The 24631-nt window shown below is 39.0% G+C and overlaps 1 protein-coding gene and 1 pseudogene across 4 annotated transcripts in view; one reads left to right on the top strand and one right to left on the bottom strand.

Annotated features, from left to right (window-relative positions):
- C1QTNF7 (C1q and TNF related 7) overlaps positions 1–24631 on the top strand; it is a 125544-nt gene that overhangs the window by 15204 nt on the left and 85709 nt on the right. Inside the window, exon 1 of one of the 4 annotated variants that reach the window (XM_060148489.1) lies at positions 8726–9011. The exons of the other annotated variants lie outside the window; for them this stretch is intronic. Coding sequence (XP_060004472.1) covers positions 9005–9011 — 7 coding nt within the window. The 5' untranslated portion in view covers positions 8726–9004. Of the gene's footprint in view, positions 1–8725; positions 9012–24631 lie in introns of those variants that run through there. 4 annotated transcript variants of the gene reach the window in all.
- On the bottom strand, positions 10522–11201 carry LOC132519421 (peroxiredoxin-1-like; annotated as a pseudogene).

The raw sequence follows: 24631 nt of genomic DNA, 5'->3' as shown, positions 1-24631 counted from the left end.
ATTTTAACATCTTTATTGGAGTATAATTGCTTTACAATGGTATGTTAGTTTCAGCTTCACAACAAAATGAATCAGTTATATATATACATATGTTCCCATATCTCTTCCCACTTGCATTTCCCTCCCTCCCACTCTCCCTATCCCACCCCTCCAGGTGGTCACAAAGCACCGAGCTGATCTCCCTGTGCTATGCGGCTGCTTCCCACTAGCTATCTACCTTACGTTTGGTAGTGTATATATGTCCATGCCTCTCTCTCGCTTTGTCACAGTTTACCCTTCCCCCTCCCCATAGCCTCAAGTCCATTCTCTAGTAAGTCTGAGTCTTTATTCCTGTTTCACCCCTAGGTTTTTCATGACATTGTTTTTTCTTAAATTCCATATATATGTGTTAGCATACGGTATTTGTCTCTCTCTTTCTGACTTACTTCACTCGGTATGACAGCCTCTAGGTCTATCCACCTCATTACAAATAGCTCAATTTTGTTTCTTTTTATGGCTGAGTAATATTCCATTGTATATATGTGCCACATCTTCTTTATCCATTCATCTGATGATGGACACTTAGGTCGTTTCCATCTCTGGGCTGGGTCATATGGTAGTTCTATTTGTAGTTTTTTAAGGAATCTCCATACTGTTCTCCATAGTGGCTGTATCAATTTACATTCCCACCAACAGTGTAAGAGGGTTCCCTTTTCTCCACACCCTCTCCAGCGTTTATTGTTTCTAGATTTTTTGATGATGGCCATTCTGACTGGTGTGAGATGATATCTCATTGTAGTTTTGATTTGCATTTCTCTAATAATTAGTGATGTTGAGCATTCTTTCATGTGTTTGTTGGCAGTCTGTATATCTTCTTTGGAGAAATGTCTATTTAGGTCTTCTGCCCATTTTTGGATTGGGTTGTTTGTTTTTTGTTATTAAGCTGCATGAGCTGCTTATAAATTTTGGAGATTAATCCTTGTCAGTTGCTTCATTTGCAAATATTTTCTCCCATTCTGAGGGTTGTCTTTTGGTCTGTAAAGGTTTTAATTTCTCCATTGAATCTGAATAGGATCCTTCCCGGGTAGAGTAATCTTGGTTGTAGGTTTTTCCCCTTCATCACTTTAAATATGTCCTGTCACTCCCTTCTGGCTTGCAGAGTTTCTGCTGAAAGATCAGCTCTTAACTTTATGGGGATTCCCTTGCGTGTTATTTGTTGTTTTTCCCTTGCTGCTTTTAATATTTTTTCTTTGTATTTAATTTTGGTAGTTTGATTTATATGTGTCTTCGCATGTTTCTCCTTGGATTTATCTTGTATGGGACTCTCTGTTCTTCCTAGACTTGATTAACTATTTCCTTTCCCATATTAGGGAAGTTTTCAACTATAATCCTTCAAATATTTTCTCAGTCCCTTTCTTTTTCTCTTCTTCTTCTGAGACCCCTATAATTCGAATGTTGGTGCATTTAATGTTGTCCCAGAAGTCTCTGAATCTGTCCTCTATTCTTTTCATTCTTTTTTCTTTATTCTGTTCTGCAATAGTTATTTCCACTATTTTATTTTCCAGGTCATTTATCCGTTCTTCTCCCTCAGTTATTCTGCTCTTGGTTCCTTCTAGAGAATTTTTAATTTCTTTTATTGTGTTGTTCATCATTGTTTGTTTGCTCTTTAGTTCTTCTAGGTCCTTGTTAAACGTTTCTTGTATATTCTCCTTTTTAGTTCCAGGATTTTGGATCACCTTTACTATCATTACTCTGAATTCTTTTTCAGGTAGAGTGCCTGTTTTCTCTTCATTTGTTTTGTCTGGTGGGTTTTCACCTTGCTCCTTCATCTGCTGTGTGTTTCTCTGTCTTCTCATTCTGCTTAACTTATAGTGTTTGGGGTCTCCTTTTCACAGGCTTCAGGTTTTAGTTCCCATTGTTTTTTGTGTCTTCCCCCAGTGGGTATGGTTGATTCAGTGTGTTGTTTAGGCTTCCTGGTGGAGGGGACTGGTGCCTGTGCTCTGGTGGATGAGGCTGGATCTTGTCTTCTGGTGGGCAGGGCAGCATCTGGTGTTGTTTTTTGTGGTGTCTGTGACCTTATTATGATTTTAGACAGCCTCTCTGCTAATGGGTGGGTTTGTGTTTCTTTCTAGCAGGACAGGAACACAATCTCTTCCTCTTCTTATAAGAACACACATCCTGTTGGATCAGGGCCCCACCCTCATGACCTCATTTAACCTTAATTACCTCCTTAAAGGTCCTACCTCCAAATATAATCACATTGAGGATTGGGGCTTCGATTTCTGCATTTGGGGGGTGGGGATACAATTATGTCCTTCTCACCCAACATCTTCTACAGATAATCAGCCTCTCCTGTCTTTTTCTCTTTTCCACCCTTACCCTTAGACTTCTTCCCATCCAGCCCATGCCATTCAGCCATTTCCCTCTTTCTACCTTATTCTTTGTGTCCTTCAGTTCATTATTCTACACAGCTTCTCTTTTCTCACTTTCTGTAAGCTCCTCTTCATGCATTCTCCTCCTATTTCTCTCTTCCTCTACTTTCTCAGCCTTTCTCTTTTCATCCCAACCATCACCTTCTCCAAAGTCCTCTCCCCTCTCTTCATTTTCCTCTTGTCCTCTTCTCCACAACAACCCCTGAAGTCTAAATTCTATTTTTTGTTTGTTCATCTTTACACTTCATACCCTGTAGCATGTACACTCCAATAACTGGAGTGCCCCAAGCAATGCCTGGTACATAGTACAAACCTCATAAGTGTCAGAATGCCCCTTTTACACAGGATTTGAGGCAAGTTAAAAGAAATGTGCAAAATGAAGCAGTTTAAGTGGAAGTTAAAAAGTCAAAGCCCCGAGGCAAAAGGGAAGCAAAATATGTGAACCACAAGACCCAATTTGGTTACTGTGATTGAGCGTGAAATTTCACGTCCTGGCAACCAAATGCAGAGTCCTTTCAGATTTAAAGTGACCCATGTATTCTCTGGTGTGCTGGGGTAAAGTACTGGAGGAGAAGAAATGAATTCCTTTCCTCTTGCCCTGACCCAGGCAACTGTTTTCTCTGTATCTCAGCTTTCTTTTCAACAGTTCGTTAATCTCTCACTGGCTTTCCAGTGCTGTATTGTGTTAAAAGCTCACTCAAATCCTATTTAGAATATTGTTTTATGTAGTAAAGAATGCAAATCTTATAATGAAGGCAACTTGTAGTTGAAGGCATTGCTAGGAGGTTGCTAAAGGAAATCCACAGTATTGTCAGTGTCGTGTCAAATCCAGAACTCACAAAGCAGAGCCAGCAATATTTTATTTGTAGACAATCAACTAGAATGTATAAATTATTACTGGCAGATGATTATAATTCCAAATCCCTAACACAAATAAAAGGAAACCCAGAGCATCTTGATAAGAAAGTTTTTGTTTTTGTTTTGTTCCTGGAAGTCAGTAGAACAACAGTTGTATGTGTTTATATTAGTCTCAAGATACTTAATTTGCTGACCTTAGTATTTCAGAAAAAAAATTGTATGTATTATATTTGTGGGAATAAAAAATAATGGTTTGAGATTTTTATCAAATATGGAGAGTAGTTATGTATGGAAAAAAGTTTACTGAATGTGGGTTCAAGCAACAGCTGTGAAGTTCATGGGAGAAAAATATCAGATAAAGGGAAGAAGGAAGGGAGGAAGGGAGGAGAGAAGGAAGGAGGAAGGAAATGTTTCTCTGAATCTTTTTCTACTTTCCCCTACAGATACTCAGTTTCCTCATCTTCCCTTACATTGTACTATTTCCTCTTTTCTGTCACTGTCACCTTCCCTCTGAAGCCTGAAGAGAAACCTGTATCTCCATCTCAGACTACTCCCTCTCCATGAAAACCTAGTCCTTTATTTTCAACACTTTCTCCTGAACATAGAAATGTAACCATCATCACAGATTTTCTGTATTGTTACTGACTCAGCCATTATCCCAAAATATGCCTAAGGCTATCACTGTTACACTAGATTCTGGACACCACATGCCAATAGGTCCATTGTCAAGCTAAAGTAGAGGTAGCTTGTGTGACCAGAGGATGAGAAGTATTAAAACCAAAGCACACAAACAAGGATTGCAAGGTCCTCCCCTGGAGATGGGAAAACTAATGGGAGATGCGAGTATGATTTCAGGTATTTGAATATCTCCTTCAAGTAGGACTTTGGAAGCAATTCTCCAAGATTTGGCATCAATTACTTAGGATTCTAATACAGAGAGGATTTGACCCGAGTTAAAAATCACAGTTTTGTCATTTTTCTAGGCTTGTGTCCTTGGGGAACTAACTCTGCCCACCTCCATTTCTTTGATGTAAAAAAATGAGGATAATAATATCCATCTCATTGAGGTTGTTATGAGGATATACCATGGTGCTCAATCAGTCATAGCTAAGATTAATATTCCTGGTACTTCTGTTGAAATGCAATAGAGGAGAAAGCATTAGATACACAGAGTTATTGTTTGGATCATAAAGCATAAGATTTCCTTTCCTTCCTTCCTTTCCTCATTCTTTTCCCATCATATCCAGCCATACCTTGAACCTGCATTCAGTAAGCTTTCTGGTTAACCACAAGTGGCAGATTTCCTTTAGCAACACTATAGCAAAAACTCTAACTATAAATTGCCTTAACTGCAACACTTGCCTCCTTTATTACAGAAAAACACACTCTAAGAACAGGATTTGAGGAAGACCCCAAAAGAAATTCAGAAGATGTGAAACAGAGCTTTACAATATTATATAAATAAAAGAGAAAGAGAGTCTTAGCTGTGGTTCTCAACTCTAGCTGCACCTTAATCATCAACAAGGGAGCTTTGAAAAAACCTAAAGCCCAGTTTGCACCCCAGACCATTACATCAGAATCCCTGATGCTGGGATCCAGGCGTAAATAATTTTTAAAGCCCCCCAGGTGATTCTAATATACAGCCAAGGTTGAGAACTGCTGTTTTAGAGAAAGTTACTAGCCAATAGTGTGGAAAGCTGCAGAGTTGAGGCTGGATGTGTACACACTGGTGTGAGCACATTGATAATGTTCTAAACTCTAGAGATACTTTTCAGGAGAGCTGTGGGAACAGAAATCAGGCTTGAAAGGAAGGAGTGAGTGGCTAGGAAGAGTCTACAGCAGGCGTAGCTTAATCCTTCAGCAAATATGGTGGACCCCAGAAGGGAAGAGTGAGGAAGACAGCATGAGGAGTTAGCAAAAGCAAAACAAGTTATTTCTAGAATATGGGAGACCTAAGCATATTTGAACCAAAGCTGAGTCTACCACATCTTGTACACTTCCAAATTAAATTTGGGGAAATAGTGAAAAACTGTTTGCACTGATCAAATAAATTTCATCTTGATGATTTCAGATACATCACAGGCTCTTGACCAATTATGCCGTCTGCTTTATGTCTAACCACTCCTTTCATTTTAACTGCCATTTGTTCCATTTTCTGCTGTGTGTCAAATATATCACTTGATGGCCGCTCTTAATCCTCACAAAATCCTGTAAAGTGGCTGCCTCCCATTTTACAGATGAGGAAACTTTTCAGATGAGGAAATTAGATTCAGAGAGGCCCCGTGGTTTGTCCAGAGTCAATAAGTGACAAAACCAAGATTCGAACTTGAGTGTCTATGACCCCAAAGCCCACAGTCTTTTTACCCTGCTCCCGTGCCTCCAGATAAAGCACAAATTCAATCCTTGGAGAGTTGCGTGCTTCCTTCGAAATCTGCAAAATGACAAAAACTATGCCGTGAAAGGTGGTGTCCTGGCTCCAGGACCTCTGGATGAAATGAATGAAAAAGTGAAAATATATCAGAGGCTGCAGAAGGGCTTGAGCAAGGTACAAAGCATTTCAGAGAGAGGTGGGCATGAGGCCTCTCATCATTGACACAGATGCGCAGGAAGATAGCGGAGGGGCAGCCAGAATTGAGGTTGCCCACAGCAGACAGTAACCTGAAAACGCTCCATGCGCAAGTGCAGCGGGGTTTGGACAGCAATGGTCATTCTCAACATCGTTCCTCTCTGCCATCTGCCCATGCCTTCCACCTTCCCTGGACTTATCATCCTTGCTGACTTCTGCCTGCCAAATCATCCAACTTGTGCCAGCTCATTTGGCCATCTTCTCTTGCTCAAACTGAATCTCCACGTCCCTTGATTACCCCTGAAAACTGATCAGTATCCATTTGCAAGCAATATTTTCCTCCTAGTACGTCCAGGTATATAGGGTCCAGAGGGCTGTTTGATTTCTGGGATATTAGCTTAGAGGAGAATGAAATTTAATAAAAAAGTATGAGTTCCAAATAGCTGCATCATCTGTGTCAAAGAGATGATTTCCATTTGGGCTGCCACCTGTAGATATTATTATCAGTTATCCCTTATACTCAGTTGGGGGAGTGAGCAAAACATTATTTTTCCTTCCAATCAAAAGGCCTGGAATTTGCTGATGCAATGTCCACATGAAAGAGCCAGAGATATTTTGTGTTGCCTTTTTAAAACATATTTTAATATTATATTTTAAAAGAAACTGGCCAGCAAGTTCATTCCAGAACAAGTTTTAGACTCTTTGAGAATCAAGTTGGGTAAGAACATAACAGAGGCTGTTTAGTTTGAACAGAAAAATTGCCAACATGCCCATAAAAGGAAGAATAGGCTGAACATTTTCTTTTGGTTCTTATTTTCAGATTGTCTTCAAAAATTAGTCTAATAAAAATTCAAGAGAAGCCATGCAATACACCTATGAAATACAAACACTTCAGGTAGAGCTTGTATCTCAGACCAAAATCAGTCCAGGGAACATGTGGTAATTTGGACAAGATTCCTGTCTGTAATGTCCCAGATTGATTACAAGATTCATCAGAAGGAAAGCTGGGGCATTTGCTAAGTGCCAATTTTGTGTCTGGCATGTGCCTTACACATGCCAGACACCATAATGGATGAACATTATCTCATTCAGTCCTCCCAGTTACCCCTTCAGAATGGTATTAGTCCCATTTACCAAGAAAGAAAAAGAAGTAGAAAATGTGGCAAGTGTATGGATAAGATATGAGTTGAAGCATAGATTGAGACTACTATTTATCCAAACTGTGTTTGAATCAGTGAATGAATGAAACTTAGAAGGTAACAAAAAAGAAATATATTATATACTGAGTTGATAAGCCTTGTATTCATTTCAACACTTGGAAACTGGAAGCCAATGTTTTGTGTGAGTCTAAAGCTTCAGTCAAGGGACATCCCAATATTTGTGGATCTCCATGAAGAAGCACCACCATCTCCTCTTCCTCCACAGCAGTTTTTGTTGTCGGCTAGTTAAGTGAACTTAATCCTCATCACAATGCACTTTCCAACTAGAGAAAATGAGAATAAGAAGTCTTAAACATCAAAAGAGAGAAGTTGGACTGGGTCTTGAAAGGATACAGACCCACACACCCAGTGGAGAACAGAAAAAAAGATATACAGATGGAGTCCTTGGTGAAGGCCAAGTATCCCTGTTTGATCAGAGAAGAATGTTCCGGAAGGAAAGCAGTGAGATGAAAGCTAGATAAGGGTTGGAGAAGTTTCAAGCCATGAAGGACACAGAATACAAGAGAGGTAATTTTGACTTTATTTTCAAGGAACTGGGAACGCATCAAAGGCTTTTGAGTGAGGGAGACAAGAAGGAAACAGAGTTTTAGAAGGATTAAGCTGGCCATGGTTTGGAAGAGGGACTGGAAGTGGGGAGACCAGCTGGGGGACTTTCCTCAGAAGAATTCCATGACACTCAAGGCCATGGCTGTCGGGAGGCTGTGCATGCCATTTTGGCTGTGCTGTGTGCTGTTTGGATGAGACAGGCATCTTTAGGTTGTTTGTGCTCTGTCCAATGGGCTCCCATGGAATGGCCTAATTCCTGTGGCCTTTGATGTGGAAATGTCATCCTGACAGTGAGCGAATTCCAGGAACTCTTCCAGCAGAGAACACCTACTAAAGAAGGGGGCCCCCACTACCAGGATGTTGACCTTAGGAAGCAAGGAGATGGGATGAGAAGCAAGCTGCTTGGGGAAAAAAATGTGCTTGACTCTTAGAGAATTGTTTCCAATGCCCTAGAACACAAATTTAAACTACGGCCTCAAAGCAGGAATGGCAGAACATGAAGGGCTCGCTTGAACTTCACACTTAAACAACAATTTTCCATAGAGACATTGTTGCCTCACCCCACCCCTGCTCTGCACCGCTGGATCCTTGCTTTTATCAGAGCAATCTCCAGAGTCCATTGCATTAGGAACATCCTAACCAGACCTTGCTTTTCGTGGGTAGTGGGTCTGTGCATAATTCAAGAAGACGGTGTAGGAGAAGAGGCTGGAGAAATAAGATTGCATCTCAGCTCACTTAGACATCTGATCTTGGGCAAATTCCTTCAGCTGCAGAATAGTCATAAAAGCATGAGGATGAGATGAAATAATATACATGACAGCATTATATTCAAAGTAAGGGGCTGACTACAGAGGTCAGCATGATCATAAATCAATGCCTCCAGAGCCAGGCAGGAAATGCAAATGAATGCAATGGGTTGAGTGAAGACCTGAAAACCAGAGCTTCCATGCTCTGGTACCAGTTTCTCGGACACCCTCAATTTACTTCCCAATGTTTAAATAATAGCAACTAATTCAGATCACCTATAAAACCCCAAACAAAGCAGTGGATCAAATTCAGCTGTCAGTTTGCAGACATGGACTGGCTGCTTGAAAACTGTTACACTCAAACCCCAGTTCTGCCACTTTCTAGCTGTGTGTGTTAGACACGTCTCACACCTTCTCTGAAGCTTATTTTTCTCATCAAAGAAATGTGGATAAGAAGGGCAATGTAGAGAGCAGTGCTGGAGATTAACTGAGATCAGGGGCCAGCTCAGCAATCTGGAGGTTGGAGCTGGGGGATGGAAGCCCCGTGCTCTGCCAGATATTAACCCTTTAGTTACTGGTCTGCAGAGAAATCTGCTGGGTGGGAGATTGGCACAACAGCTTTCACCAAAGTTCTTCATACATTTTTCAGTCTTCTTAATGCTCAGTAAGTGTCAACAGTTATTTTTATTAACTGAAGTATAGCTGATTTACAATGTTGTGTTAGTTTCTGGTGTATAGCAGTTATACATATATTTTTTTTTTCAGATTCTTTTCCAACATAGGTTATCACAAGATATTGAATATAGTTCCCTGTGCTATACAGTAGGTTCTTCTTGTTTATCTATTTTATATATAGTAGTGTGTATATGTTAATCCCAAACTCCTAATTATCCATCCCACACTTTCCTCTTTATTTTTTTTTTTGGCTAGACAAGACTTTTATTGGGTACAAGATGATCATTTTTGATAAAGAATTATAGTAGAGATCTTAAATGAAGATAACAAGGTTCAAAGAAGTTTAGTCAAAAGACCAAAGCAGATCCAGACTTGCCACCTGCCTTGGAATATGGGATTATTACCTGTTACCATTTCTCTGCAGTGCTTCAAGATGCTATTACTTGTTACAGGGCTTAAGAAGCAACTATCCCCTAAATAACGGTACCTGCCTCAGAGGGTTATTATGGAGACTGAATAAATACGAAATAGTGTCTGGCATATAATAAGCTATTATTGAAGGCCCCGGGAATCCTATACTGCCGCTCATAGTTCTTGCTTGTCTGAATACTGGAGGGGTAGGTAGGCTGGGGTAGCCGTGTCTGGAAGGTGTCTAGAAGGGCACCACATGATATACAGAAGGATTCTCAGTCCTGAATCTGCCCTAGCCTCAAGAGCCCAGGAGGAATCCATCTTTGCCCCACTGACAGCCCTCCCTCAGGACAATGATATGAGGACAAGAAAGAACTACCCTTAAATCAAGGATGGAAACCCAGGGAAGCCACGAGGTGCTCAGCACTGTGCTTTTGACACAGAAAGCCCTACCCTATGAACACCAGCGCTTGTGTTTGTCTCCCCCTCCCGCTTTTAGTTCCAAAGCTACTGAAGCCTATATCACCGATCTTTTACAGAACGAGTACCAGGCATTTATCAGAAGAGGTCAAGCTTCAGGTTTTCATATCAGCCCTCCCAGTAGTATAAAAGTAAATGTCAGTAATCTCATTGGGCTCTTAACCTGCAACCCAGCCTATGCATAAATTGCAGTGCCTTGGCCAATACTATAGTAGGTCTTGCTCTTCTCCAGATATGGTGAAATGAAACACCTTGCTTCAGGTCCATTCCCTGTATCTACTTGCATTTCCCCTCAATATAATTTCCTGATTCTGAGGCAGCTCTCACACCTCATTTTCCCCTAAAGAGGGAAAGCAAAGAGTAAATTCCTCTTACACTCAAAGGCTAATGCCCCCCTAACATGAAGAATCAACAAGGTCTCAGCTCAAGTTTAATAAAACTACAAAAGACCAAAAGTGATACCCTACAACTATACACATCAGTTTGCCTGCCCCATAATACAGCTCAGGCCATTCCCTCCAGAGGAAGAAAGGCTGGCCTCCCCAGCCCCTGCAGGAAAGGCCTGTCCTGTCCCACACCACATCTGGGCTGAGTGTAAGGTCTGTGTTTTAAGCATGACAACAGTACAAAAGACAATAGTTTTGTTCTCATGGCCACCTACTGCAGCCTGGCCCTAAAATGGCCCAGTGCTCACTTCTGCTTAGAGAAATATTCTTTGCTCTTCTGGACATCAGGCTTGATGGTATCACTGCCAGGATTGCAGCCAGCTGGGCATACTTCCCCATGTTTGTCAGTAAACTAGAAGGCCTGAATTAGTCTCAGTGTCCCATCCATAGAACTGCCAACAGGAAGGTCATTTATGGTAATCTGTCGAAGGATACCTCTTATCATCAATAATAAAAAGGCATGAATGAGATGCCTTCATTGGCCTTTAAGACCCCATAGTCCTGAGCAATTATGTGCTTGGGGTCTGATATCAAGGGAATGTTCATGGGTCCCAGTCCTCCTTGTTTCTTGGGTGTGTTGATCCATGCCAGGTGACAGAAGTAAGAATCTACAGAAGCACCAATCACTTGGCAGTTGAGTTTCTTAAATTCTTCTGACCTATCACTGAAAGCAATGATCTCCATGGGGCACACAAAGGTGGAGTCAAGAGGGTAAAGGAAAAACACAACATATTTTCCTTTGTAGTCAGATAGGCTGCTATCTTTGAACTGACCATCTGGCATTACAGCAGTTGCTTTAAACGGGGGGCACGGTGCCCAATTTTGGCATTTCCTGAAGACATATTGCTATCAGCAGTTCTCACAGACAAACCACAGAGGACAGTCAGGAAGGAGACATGCCCCCTTTCCTCTCTGGTAACCATAAAGTTGTTTTCTGTGTCTGTGAGTCTGTTTCTGTTTTGTAAATAAGTTCATTTGTATCAGTTTTTTAGATTCCACACATAAGTTATATCATATGATATTTGTCTTTCTCTGTCGGACTTACCTCACTTAGTATGATAATCTCTAGTTCCATCCATGTTGCTGCAAATGGCATTATTTCATTCTTTTTTATGGCTGTGGTATATATATATATATATATATATATATATACCACATCTTCCTTATCCATGCATCTGTTGATGGACACTTAGGTTGCTCTCATGTCTTGGCTATTGTAAATAGTGCTGCAATGAACATTGGGGTACATGTATCTTTTCAAATTAGAGTTTTGGTCTTTTCACAACAGTTATTTTTAAGGCTCGTTAAGGTTCACTGCTACTCCCCATCCAGATTTTCATGTCACTTGAAACTGTGCTCTATGTTAAGGAAGATTAAATAGGAGGAAAACACAGGCCCTAACTATTAGAGGACAGACTATATTTAAATAACTCATCACAGAAAAAGACAATGTCACTAGACTTGGGCTGTCCCAGACCCCTGACTTGGCTGGGTTTGGCCTCCTCCATCAAGGTCTGGCAGGTGTAATATCATGGTCTGGCTCACTGAAAAGCTTCAAGCACTCCACTTGGACAGCCAGCTATCCTCTGAATAATCAGGGCTTTGGGATTGGGGTGGGTGACTAGGCATTTGAGAGTTGGGTTCTGTGAGCAAAAGGACTCCATCAGTGTTGTAAGAACACATATAGTCAATTCTTGCTGTTCACAGTAGCTATGTCCTATTTAAGGTCATTCCAAAGGCTGAATTAGCAAATTCATTTCTCCTAGGGGAAATACAAAGTTAGGTTCCTGGAAGTTTCTGGTCACAGCATTTTCAGCAATTGACCTACACATACCCTTGTGTTACATGTGTTTCTGTTTAAAGACACTTTAATACATATTGTTGATTCATTAGCATTGAATGCAGGCAACAGAAATGTAACTCATGCCTGAATGATGCTTATCTAACACACATATTTTCTCCATAAAGCACATCACAGCCTTCTTGTGCACTTAGGAACACTAGACAGCACTTCTCCGCTTGGGGGCCAATTTTAACAGCAAAATCACCAACAAAAACCAAAAAGTGCAAAAAACATGACAGTACATAGACTGTGAAAAGGATACTTGTTTATAGTACGAAAGCTGAAAGAAGAAAGTAAACCATAGCCTTGGTGGACCTCAGCTGGGAACATGCATGTCAGGTGACTCATATTTTTGCAGTTCTGTGCATATCCGCAAATGACCAGGAAAGCACTATGAGTATTGATTTGGGGTTTGCAAATAAATTTCAGCAAGTAGGCAAATTTGAAAAAACAGAATTCACAAATAATGAGTATTGACTGTATCTAAAATTTATTCACACACTTAACATTTGCATTTAAACTCAGCCTGGTAGGACTCTGGTCAGTTTCTATCAACTCAATTTATTTTTAAAATGTGTAAGTATTAACTAGCACAGAGGACATCATGGATGTTGAAAAAGATAAAATGTTGCATTGTAGAATTGTTTTTTTTTTCCTTGAAAGGACACAGACAACAACTGGAATTATCCCTGGGACATCTTACCAAGATACTACATCAGCTATTTGCATATTTTAGCAAGAAATTTATAAAAAAAACTTCCTCCTATTAAGGCAGACTCTCTTCCTGGGACTTCTACTAATTGATCCTAGATCTGTCCTTGAGAATTACCCAGAACAGGGTCAAGCCTCCTTCCACACAGTGGTCTCTCAAATGTCTGAAGATGCTACCGGTTCCCTCTTTCAAGTTGGCAATTTTCCACATTCGAAATCCCCATTCCTCATAATTACTCTAATTTCACCATCTTTGTTGCTTTCTTGGAACATTGTTTCTAATCTATCAGAAATTAACTGCCATGTCCTGCTTAGGCTCTAGAATGAAATGAGTAGCCTCAAATTCTGCTGGTTAAGGTATCAATAAACAATTTTACTGAGGAGTACCTTGGCAATATATGTGACACTCTTTAAAATAAGCACATCCTTCCATGTCTTAAAGTTTATACTAAGGAAATTATTATGAACATGTGCTATAATTTAGTTACAGGGAATTCCCTGGCAGTCCAATGGTTAGGACTCTATGCTTTCATTGCCAACGACTCAGGTTCAATTCCTGGTCGGGGAAGTAAGATCCCGCAAGCCACGTGGCACGGCCAAAATTAAAAACCCACACAAAAAAATAAACAAATAAAATTTAGTTTAGATGTTCATTACAGGGATCTTTATTATCCCAACATGTGGAAACACCCAAGAATAGAACAATATTAAAGAAATCATGGCACATCAATACAGCTATTAAAATGACAATGTGAACAAATCTACATTGACTTACATAGGTATTTATAAAATTGTAATAGAAAAGAAAATTATAAAAGAGTGGTTACAATCTGATTACATTTTATTAAAACATCCATCTATAAGAAAGGAAAACATTCCCAAGAGGTTAACAAAACTCTCGAACTTTAGTTCAAAGTGTTTCCCTTCTTCTTTATCTATTTTTTTCTACAATAAGCTATTACATTCATAATTTAAAAAACACAATCCTGTTCAGTGTTTTAAAAGATTACAATTAAAACAACCCTTTGGTAGTTCCCTATTGTTTTCAGGAAAGAGTCCAAACAGCTGGCTTGGGACACAAGACTTCTTATGATCTTACCTCTTAGGTTCCATTACCTAACTGGCCTCACAAGTAATTTCCACTTTGGTCATAATGAACCATCTGAAATATCCCCCGTTTTTATCCTTGCTTTCCACCTCACACCTTCTGCTTGAGATATCCTCTAGGTTTAGAAACTGGTTTGGGGAGATTATCCAGAAATTACACAACTGGCAAAACCAGTCTTGGCTGCCTGACTCCGAAACCCATGCTGCCTCCCCAGGATCAGAATGAAAAACTGACACAGTCAACCTGATACTTTTCTAATTTATCTTGGTGCCATATTTAATCTTAGCATGGGCAAGTGAGTCACTTGAGCATTTACAAAGTTATCTGGAAGAGAAAGAAACCCCTGAAATACAGCCTGTTCCATTGACATATATACAGAAGGCCAAAATGATTTCAAAAATGTGTTTTTTCTTTTGGAGAGGAATGGTCCCGGGTATTTGGAGCAATATTTTAGCCAGAGAGTAAAGCCAAGTTCGCCAATCTATGTCCTGTGTGTCAGATTTCGCTAATCTGGCCCACTCTGACTTCTTCTCTTTCATTATAAGAAGTTAATATTGAATTTCAAAACCCACATGGCATAAATAAATTCCAGATGTCTTCCCAAATTCCTAAATCTCACATTAGAATAAGGAGAAACTTCACTGTATATGAGTAGAGGGTTACATTTTAATTCTGAAATTAAATGACTGAATTGAATTAAAATTAAATTAACTGAAAAGCCAAAAGGATCTCTGGGCAATTCTTCAGCCTTTATTTCACCAAGAAAACACATGAACTCTTTGGACTTTCTTAAGGAAATGAGTCCTCAAGATTCACAGCCCAGCTGTCTGACATATGTTCTGCTTTATTTCTCCCCTTAAGAGGTAAAATAACATCGTCATGAAATGCAGGGCCCTGGAGCCAGGCTACCTCAATTCCAATCCAACTGGGTGATTTGGGGCAAGTCACTTAAACTTTCTATTCCTCAGTTTTCTCATTTGGAAAATAGAGGAATAGAGAGGGATAATCATAGTACCTACCTCACAGGGTTGTTATGGAGATAAGTAACTTAATAATTTAAAGTATTCAGCACAGTGCCAGCCACACAGCAAAATGTTTGCACTCATTATTACCTAAGAGGTGTAAGTATGGAGAGCTGATGGAGCCCATCTTAATGGTTAGAAATTATTTTCCCTTCTTCTCCTCCAGATAAAAGGGCTTAATCCAAGGTTAAGGAGGCTCTCATCCTTCCGTGAGTGATTAATAATCTAACTTCAGATCCCAGACCTTTCCCCTCAGCCTGGTCCAGACCCAGACTTAGCTATCCGAGTCATCGTTCCTCAACCTTCTGCCTTAGCCATGCCATCCCACCAACTTTGCATCCAGGATAACTCCACTTACAAAAATGTAAAAGCTCTGTCCTTGGAGGATTTGTGGATGCAGTTTCACACCTCCAATTAATTATAGGAGATCATATATGTAAGACACCAAAGTACCGTAAGTGCTCAAAAAAATTATCATTTTCTTCCTTTTTTCCCCACCACCATTAATGTCTGATGCCTACGTTTGCAGAAACATTTAATTATAACCATGCAAGACCTTCAGTGATCATCTTTAACAGAGAATTTATAGTCCACATATCCTTTAGCATCTCAGTTTCACACCTCTAGACCATGCATCCATGCTAGAAAGCAACTAGACAAACAGTGCTATTTCATACATGACGTGTATTTTCACCTCTCAATAACAATGAAAGCTTGTGTAATATTTTAGTACGTACAGATCCCTTTCACATACATCACCTTACTTTGATATCAACTCTTTAAGTAGGTACTGATGTTGTTGTTGTTGTTATCGTTATCCTCATAATTTTGCAGTATGGAAAACTAAAGCCTAGACCAATGAAAAGGCTTGCCCCAAATCCTGCAACTGGTAAGTGATTCAGTGGGGATTTGAAGCTGGATTCTCTGCCCTGAAATTCTTTGCTTTTCTTCTAGCAAATTTCACTGCTGAAGTTCTAAGATTAAAGAATGCAAGCCTTAAAAGAAGGCTTATGAATTCCTTGCTTGCATCACTTTCCATTGGATGTCCTTTTTTATTTTAAGCTCTGATTTTTGTTTTCTCTTATGTTGCCATGGTTGGCAAAATCAAGCTCAGCACAGTCATTCAGCCAGCTTGGAGCTGTTTCTGTAGGCTATCATGATTGTGTATTGGATGACTGGTTTAAAAAAAAAAGACATGTTTAATTGGTGTTTTCTTTCAAGCAGCATTTTGTTATACTGCAGCCAAATAATGCCTCATTTAGAAAGAAAAATGAACTATTCCAGAAAGTTTGTTCAAAAAAGAGGCCAAATCTTTTGCAACCATGAAGTATTATACACAAATCTGAAAATAGTCCATATTGAGAACAGGGTGGGAAGGTGAAGTAGAGCTGTGCCAGTCAAGAATGTCTGACTTCATGTATTATAACAGAAACTCAACTTCAGTGTCCTGGCTAAATAGGGGCTTGTGGTTCTCACCTAAAAAGAAGTGAGTTTAGAGGTTTGCAGTTAAGGGTTGGCACAATGGCTCCACAAGGTCATCAGAGACCCAGGTTCCTTCTACCTTTCTGCTTTTCCATCTTGGTATATGACTCTCTTTAGCAGGATCACAAGATGTCGAGTCTACATCAGTGTCATAACTGTCTTCTGCATGAAGGCAAAATACAAAGAACAAAATCTGAACAGGTGACACCAGCTGTCTTTCCCCTTTTGGAAGTTTCCCAGCAACATCTTCCATCAACCTCTGTTTACATATTATTGTCCCTACTGGGTGGGTCACATGACCTTCAGTGACCACAGGGAGTCTGGGAAGATGGGTATTTACCAGGTGCCATTGCTGCCAAACAGATGAGACCTCTGTTAGTAAGAAAGAATATCAAAATCGGCATTGAGAAGCAACTAACAGAGTCTGCCAAAAAGACTACCATTCACTGGGGTCCTGCAATGTGCTAGACACAAACTAGAACAATGCTAAAAAAGAAAGAACACTATCCTTGCATTAGAACTAAAGAAAATGATATCCAGAGAGATGTGAAATGTGAAATGCATTTTTCTCAGAAGATCTCCATGTGGATTTTTCTCATGTGACAATTCCTGGCACAGAATAGACACTCAAAAATGGTTTTAAATATTTCCCTTTTCTTTGTCTTCTCTTGCAAAGGAAATTAGAAATGCAGTACCAGCTTCCCCTTGGAGTGCCTTTATATCTGCATTGTCTAATTGATCTTGTTATGATCTAACTATAGCTACTGGTCTGGCCAGTGTGTCCATATCCCCAACCTCTGGCAAACACAGCACTGCTGACTTTGTTAGATCATGTCAAATTTTTCCTGCATGATATATTCTCTATTTTTGATTTTCTCTCCAGAGCTGTAATGATATTGTTTTCACTTGCAATGTCATCAGCTAAGACATAAGTAGCCTTTGGTTTGGTTTTTATCAGCATCTTCTTTTGCTTGGCACTTAGTAGGAGCTCAATGATATCCATTGAACAAATGAATCTCAGCTTCATCATTTACCAGGTGTGTGATCTTGGACAAGTTTCAGACCTACCATGATGAGAGAAAATAAATGCTTGTTTTAGAGATTTTTTATCATGCTGCAGCATTATAGCTGCAATAGCTGATGACTATAGCCTGCCACCAGTTAGTGAGGGAGGGAAATTCATGCAAAAGAGATGCTCAGCAGATAATGCCAAAGATATTTACTATAGAATAACATCCATGCTGTAACAAGACTCTTTTCTCTACCATTTGTTAAAATTAATAGACAATCCTGAATTATAATAGCCTCACATATAAAAAAATGCTAAAAAAATGACGCAGGAACTTCTCTAAATCCTACTCTGAGGTTTTTAGAGCATGTAGAGCACCACCATGGAAGGAAATGTTTTCCGAGCAAGCATCATTCTGTTGCATCAGTGGGCAAGTGCACGGGATGCCGATGATAAAAGAAAATACCCAGAATGCTTATCTCACTGACACAACTGCATTATAAATGCATTAAGTTTGAGTTATGGGAAACAATTAAACAAGCCCAGTACAGAGAGCAGAATGGGTAAAGAACCTCTCCTTTGTCAAAAATTGAATCTCTTGATTGTCAGTGAAAACCAAAGCTGGAGTAAATTTGGAAATCTGATATGTGATCGCCTGGAGGTTTATCCCTACTAAAATGTAAATTCACACCAGTGTTGAATGGGGTTTCCATCTTGCTTGACACACTTACGTATCAGACCTCTCTTCATAAAACATCCAGTGAAACTGGAATTTTGGAAGCAATAAGAAGGTGTTTGGCACCATATACAACTTCATACATAGGGTATGATTCATAACCTAGTGTCTTTTCAAGGCATTTGTTAGATAGCAAAAGGTAGCTCTCAAGAGATTTCTTTTTGTCAGACAGCATAAACAACTGGAAATATATTTGTGTACTTAAGAATCAAACAGACCTGGATTTGATTCCAGGTCTGCTATCTAATAAATGTGCAACACTAGGCATACTACTTATCACCACTGAGTTTTTTCCTCACCTGTAAAATGGAAATAATACTTAAGTTGAACCAAGTAAAATTGCCCTATTTGAAGTCAAGAGAAGTCAAACATTGGTGATTTCATATGGTTCAGCCTGTACCTGTTTCACAGGACTGAGTCCAGCTTAGAAGAATAAGTCCATGAATGCCTATGAGTCACAACTCTACTGTTGCACGTGATAGGCACCCGACTCAAAGTAGCTTTAGAAAAAGGGAATATATATCAAATCACCACAATGTACACTTCAAATATCTTTCCATTTTATTTGTCAGTTATATATTGATAAAGCTAGAATGTTTTTAAAAGGGGAGAGAATGCACTAACTCATGTAATTGGGCAGTCTAGGAATGGTGCCACCTTCGTGCATGGCAGGATCCAGGGGCTCAGATAATGCACTGTATCCTCACTCTCTCTCTCTCTCTCTGCTGCTGTACCTCTTTCTGTGTCTGTTGACTTTGTCATGTATGGTGGACAGGATGACCAATGATAGTCTTCACCAGAAGCAAAAGGGACTGCTCTCTCCCAAAGGCTGTTTTTCTTGTGTTACATGTTCGGCCCTTAACTAATCACTGTTTCCATTGTGTCAGGTGCCAACTACTAGACTTGGTCCAGCCTGGTTGATTTTCTCACCTCCAGGATGATGGCAGGAGCAAAGGGCACTATACATGAGAGCCTGATTAGAGCCACAAAAGATAGTGAAGCAGTACCCAAAGAATACTGGGGTATTAGACAGGAAGGGAAAAAATTGTCCACTACTGTATGTGCAACACTTATTACAGATCCTGGCACACAGAAGATGTGCTAAAATTAGCTGAACAGTTTCCTACACTATAGTCAAAGGACATAAGACAAAGTGAACAACTTTTCTCAGTTTGCCCAGGATTTTCTTGGTGTTAACAATCTATAAGTCTCACACCCTGGAAAATTCCTCAGTCCCATGCAAACCTTTCTGGTTTATCTAACGTATCCCTGTTTTAAAACTGAAAGTCCCACATTGGGAAATCACCTCATTCCCAGGCAAACCAGGATAGCTGGTCACCCTGATCAAAGAAAGCACTTGTAAGTGTAAATCTTAACAGTTGAGGTCTTGTTAGGTCAGTTTATTAGTTTGTTGCATCAATAGAAGAATGACGTGCTATGGTACATCCAAAACCAACAAAATAGTAGGGAAATACTATTTCTATAGATAGTCCAATGGAAAAATGCATAGACCATGTGTTTTATTTAGAGTTACATGATCTGCTCCTTTGCTTTGCATTCCCCCTCTCTTTTCTTTGTTTTTATTTCAGTGTTTTTCTTTCTCCCTTTTCCTCTTTCCTTTCATACTTTCCTTCCTTCCCATCTTCCTTCTCTCATTTTCTTCTTTTTCTTTTCCTTTCTTGTTTGGCAACATATTCACCTTTCAAATAACATGTGATTTAGATTTGTTTGTGATCTTCAAAGGAGCTGTTATGTGTTGTCTGACTAAAACACAGCAGCCTCACTAAATACATTTATAGTGGTTAATCCACCCAGTAAGTGGAAACTTCACTGTTGATTAGGACAAGAAATGTATGTGCAATTACTGTGGGCTTGCTGAGCCAGCATGGTCATGATGCTGAGCATGAAGAATGAAAAAATTGGGGGGAAAAAAAGCAAAGCAAAGAAGATGGTGACGATTGTGAAATGAGTAGACTGGAGACTGGAAGAACTTTAGATTGAATTCTTTCAAGGGACATTTTGGTTTAACTGTTTACATAGGGGTTACATCTACTACTAATGGAAATTGCTGACATTTGGGAACTCTTTCTTCTTTTAAATCAATATTATCATTAATTAAGTAATGTAAACCAGGAAATCCTTCTTGGTTACAAACTATGCTTTGAAGCCAGGCCTGCATTTGAATGTTTTCAATCAAAATCTTAAAATAAAATTAGAAAGAAAGCAATGTCTAGTCTTTGAAGGAGAATTATCTTGAGGAAAACAGAGCCTTCTGAATTAAACTTTGGTGAGGGATGAGAATTTTGTTGCCGTTATTAAAGTGCTGAATTTCTAAAGAATTAACTCCACTTTGGAGGCAAATTCAAATGCTCCCTCATGACAGGGGTTCCATCCACAAGTCAGAGTCACATACTTGGCACTTCCACTACCTTTGCGTTTTCCAAATAACAGCATTCACATCAATTTCACAATTTTTGTCAATACATAGTACCACTTGTACCATTTATTTACATAACATTTTCCCACAAATTTACTTTTTTAGACTAAGATGATGTAGCCAATGCAGTTCATTAGGGCTCATGCATAGCAGTGTCCTGAGGAGCCAGGCTGACTCTCAGACTCTAATGATTTTTAAACTTTTGTGGGAAGAAAAGTATTATCACCCACAAGAAAAGCAGTATACTCTGGTGGCATTGAAAATGCTTGGAGCCTCACTACCTGATTCTTATCTTGGTTTTACATTTTGGTAGCCTTGAGATTTTGGATAAGTGACTTTAATTTTCTATCCATATGAGTGTGAGGATTAATTAAGACAACGCCTAGAAATAATCAGTGAACAGTGCCAGCACTTAACAAATGTTAGTAAGGATTTCTTCTTAGTTCATTAGTAGAAAGAATGAAGGCTTGCATAGTCCTGTAGGGCAGATAGTTCATTTATTCTGGGAAAGCCAATTAAATGTGGAATGTAATGCAAAGGTTAAGTTCTGAAATAAGTGGTTTCAAGTCATTTCAATGCATTATGGGAAATATTTTTTAAAAAAATTTAAGTTGAAGCCAGAGGGTATCTCTGCAGATGAGGGCACTTTGGGAGGAAATGTATCTAGCTCCTTAGGGACAAACAGTGTTATAGTGTTTGTTGCTAAACTGGCTTCACCAAGACCAGATTTGTATCACTTGCAGTTATTGAATCAGAGGTAAGAATCTGAAGGGAAAAAAATATATTTTACCAAGATTTTGTGAGTCTCTTTGCACAAGTTAAGCTGATTAAGTGCCCAAGTGAGAAAACACAGCCCAGAGTTAGGGAGAGGCTGATCTCCCCTTCCTCTGCAGAGGAGCCAGCCTCATTTTGCTATCATAAGGATTTTTGATAATTTTTTAAACATTCTATTCTATATATGATTATTTTCGGAATATAGGAAAGCTACTTTTGGTGTATTATTTTTTTACTCTGGCAGCCATATTGAAGATACATAATTTCTAATAGTCTTTTAAAACGTGTTTGCATTGTTTAGATGCACAATTGTATTACCTGTCAATAATAATAACTTTGCTTCCTCCAATCCAATTCCTATACCTCTAGTTTTTTGTTTCCTGTGTCATCACATGTAAATTATATTACCATTATTTAGGAATGATTAAAATAGTATTGTATTTTTGATCCATTATGATAAGGATGACTTTGAGAATATAACAATTAAAAGCCCAAGAAATAGCTAAAAATCTGTTGCAGTAAATGATGTAATGTGACAATGCCCTGGGCAAAGACAATGGGTAAAAAAAAACAGATGGAAAAAAGTATCAATGAGCAATAATTTTTTTTCATTTTTTTATTGAAGTATAGTTGATTTACAATGTTGTGTTAATTCCTGCTGTACAGCAAAGTGATTCAGTTATATATATATATATATATATATTCTTTTTTAATATTCTTTTCCATTATGGTTTATCATAGGATATTGAATATAGTTCTCTGTGTTATACAACAGGACCTTGTTGTTTATCCATTCTATATATAAAAGTTTACATCTGCTAACCCCAACCTTCCATTCCATCCATCCCCCAACCCCCTCCCCCTTGACAACACCAGTCTGTTCTCTATGTCCATGACCCTGTTTCTGTTTCATAGGTAGGTTCATTTGTATCATATTTTAGATTCCACATATAAGTGATATCATATGGTATTTGTCTTTCTCTTTCTGACTTACTTCACTTAGTATGGTAATCTCTAGTTGGCATCTATGTGGCTGCAAATGGCATTATTTCATTCTTTTTTATAGCTGATTAGTATTCCATTGTATATATGTACCACATCTTCTTTATCCATTCATCTGTCGAGGGACATTTACGTTGTTTCCATGTCTTGGCTATTGTGAATAGTGCTTCTATGAACATAGAGGTGCATGTATCTTTTTGAATTATAGTTTTGTCTGGATATATGCCCAGGAGTGGTATTGCTGGATCATATGGTAATTCTATTTTTAGTTTTCTGAGGAATCTCCATACTGTTTTCCACAGTGGCTGCACCAACTTACATTCCCACCAACAGTGTAGGAGAGTTCCCTTTTCTCCACACCCTCTCCAGCATTGGTTATTTGTAGACATTTTAGTGATGGTCATTCTGACCTGTATGAGGTGGTACCCCAATGAGCAACATGTTAATTGAGTAAATAAATGTAAGAAACAAAACTTAACTACAAGGCTTTAAATATGAGATAACACCAGGAAATTATCCATCATACCAATCAGGATTCAGTTAGGTAAAATCACTCTAGGTAGGGATTCAAGATGAGAATCAAAGCCTTAAACAATCATTGAGAGAACTATAGAGAATCCATACGTAGGATCAAATTTCATTGACCTATACAGCACACAAAGGAATCCATGCAAAAACTGCTAAAATCTGAATAAGTCCTGTAGTCTAGTTAATACTATTGCACTGATGCCAATTTCCAGTTTTGATCTCCTATTACAGTGATGTAAGATGTCCCTCACCCTTGAGGGAGGCTAGTTTTTGTTTTATTTGGTTTTTATGCAATTTTTCAACTTCCTCTGAATTATAATTATAAATTATTATTATATATTAAGTATAATAATATTATATATTATATTAGTATATTATATACACTAGTTGATTCATGTATAATTATTTCTAAATAAAAAGCTTTTTTTAAAAGGGGGCTGTAGAACCAACAATTGAAGAAAGAACATACTGTTTTGCTGGAAACCCAGAAGTGCAGGATTGCTAGGAAGCCACACTAATGTGTGATTACAGGATCTCACATAGAAGCTCCTGTAAACCTTGCATCAGTTGACTGTCCTCACGCTGCCTGCAACTGCCACCAAAGAATGTCCTCTTAGTCCATTCTGCCTTTCACATCCCTGTGAGTGCCCTCCTTGGCTGGCTCTGATCAGGGACCCTGATTGCAAGGGATTCTGGGAAATGTCGTTCCAGGCTCCAACTCCCTGGTCTGTAAGAGAGGGAGTAGAAAGGTCCAGGGATGGGTGATGCCAAGCTGAAAACATATACCCCAGCTCACTGATATTTAACAGATACTATAAATTTATAATCTAGTCTTTGAAAAGGGAATTAGAAGAAGGAAATTAAGCAAAATTTTCAGTTTATAAATAAAAGAAATTCTTAAATAATTCAGTTTCCCAGCATAATTCCTTGGTATCTCTTCCAAGCTATCTTTGTACAAAATAATTTATAATAAGCAAGTTTTCATAGGATTTTTCCAGTTTTTAAAACAATTCCACATGAATTCTCTCACTGACCCACCAAACAATGCTGAGAAATAGATAATAATGAAAACACAAAATATTTATCTAACTCTTTTATTTATAGTATCACATTTCCTTGCCAGCCACCAACAAAAGTGTGCTCCTTGTAGTTCTCTGAAGAAAAAACACCATCTTTTCATGTCTTCGTGCATGTGGTTTCTTTAGCTGAGAATGTCTATCCCTGGTAACAAATTCCTCCTGGCAGGCCGTATACCTCTTCATACCCTGTCCCACCAAGGTCTTACTTCCTTTCTTTCCTGAAAGAGACTGAGTCTGATGGGATATGAACAGGCCTCCCCATCGTGCAAAGAGCCAGGCTGTGCTGCCCTTGCAGGAGTCCAGAGGTGGACAAGCAGGCCAGCAGGTGTGACACAAGATCTGTTCCTCATCTACACCTCCTTAGTCTAAGAATTCCATCCTTGATCAGTCAAATCTAGAACCCCCATGCAAAATAACAAGGAGAAGAATAAAATTGGTGGTATGCAGAAGACTTAATAAAGGTTCCAATTAGGTGGAGCTCTCTCTCAGGCATATATGTGCCAGTCACATGACTGTAAAGGAATCTGTTAGCCTCTTTCTA

The sequence above is a fragment of the Lagenorhynchus albirostris genome, chromosome 4 (assembly GCF_949774975.1).
Source record: "Lagenorhynchus albirostris chromosome 4, mLagAlb1.1, whole genome shotgun sequence".
NCBI lineage: Eukaryota > Metazoa > Chordata > Mammalia > Artiodactyla > Delphinidae > Lagenorhynchus > Lagenorhynchus albirostris.
This window is presented reverse-complemented; position numbering and strand designations above follow the sequence as displayed.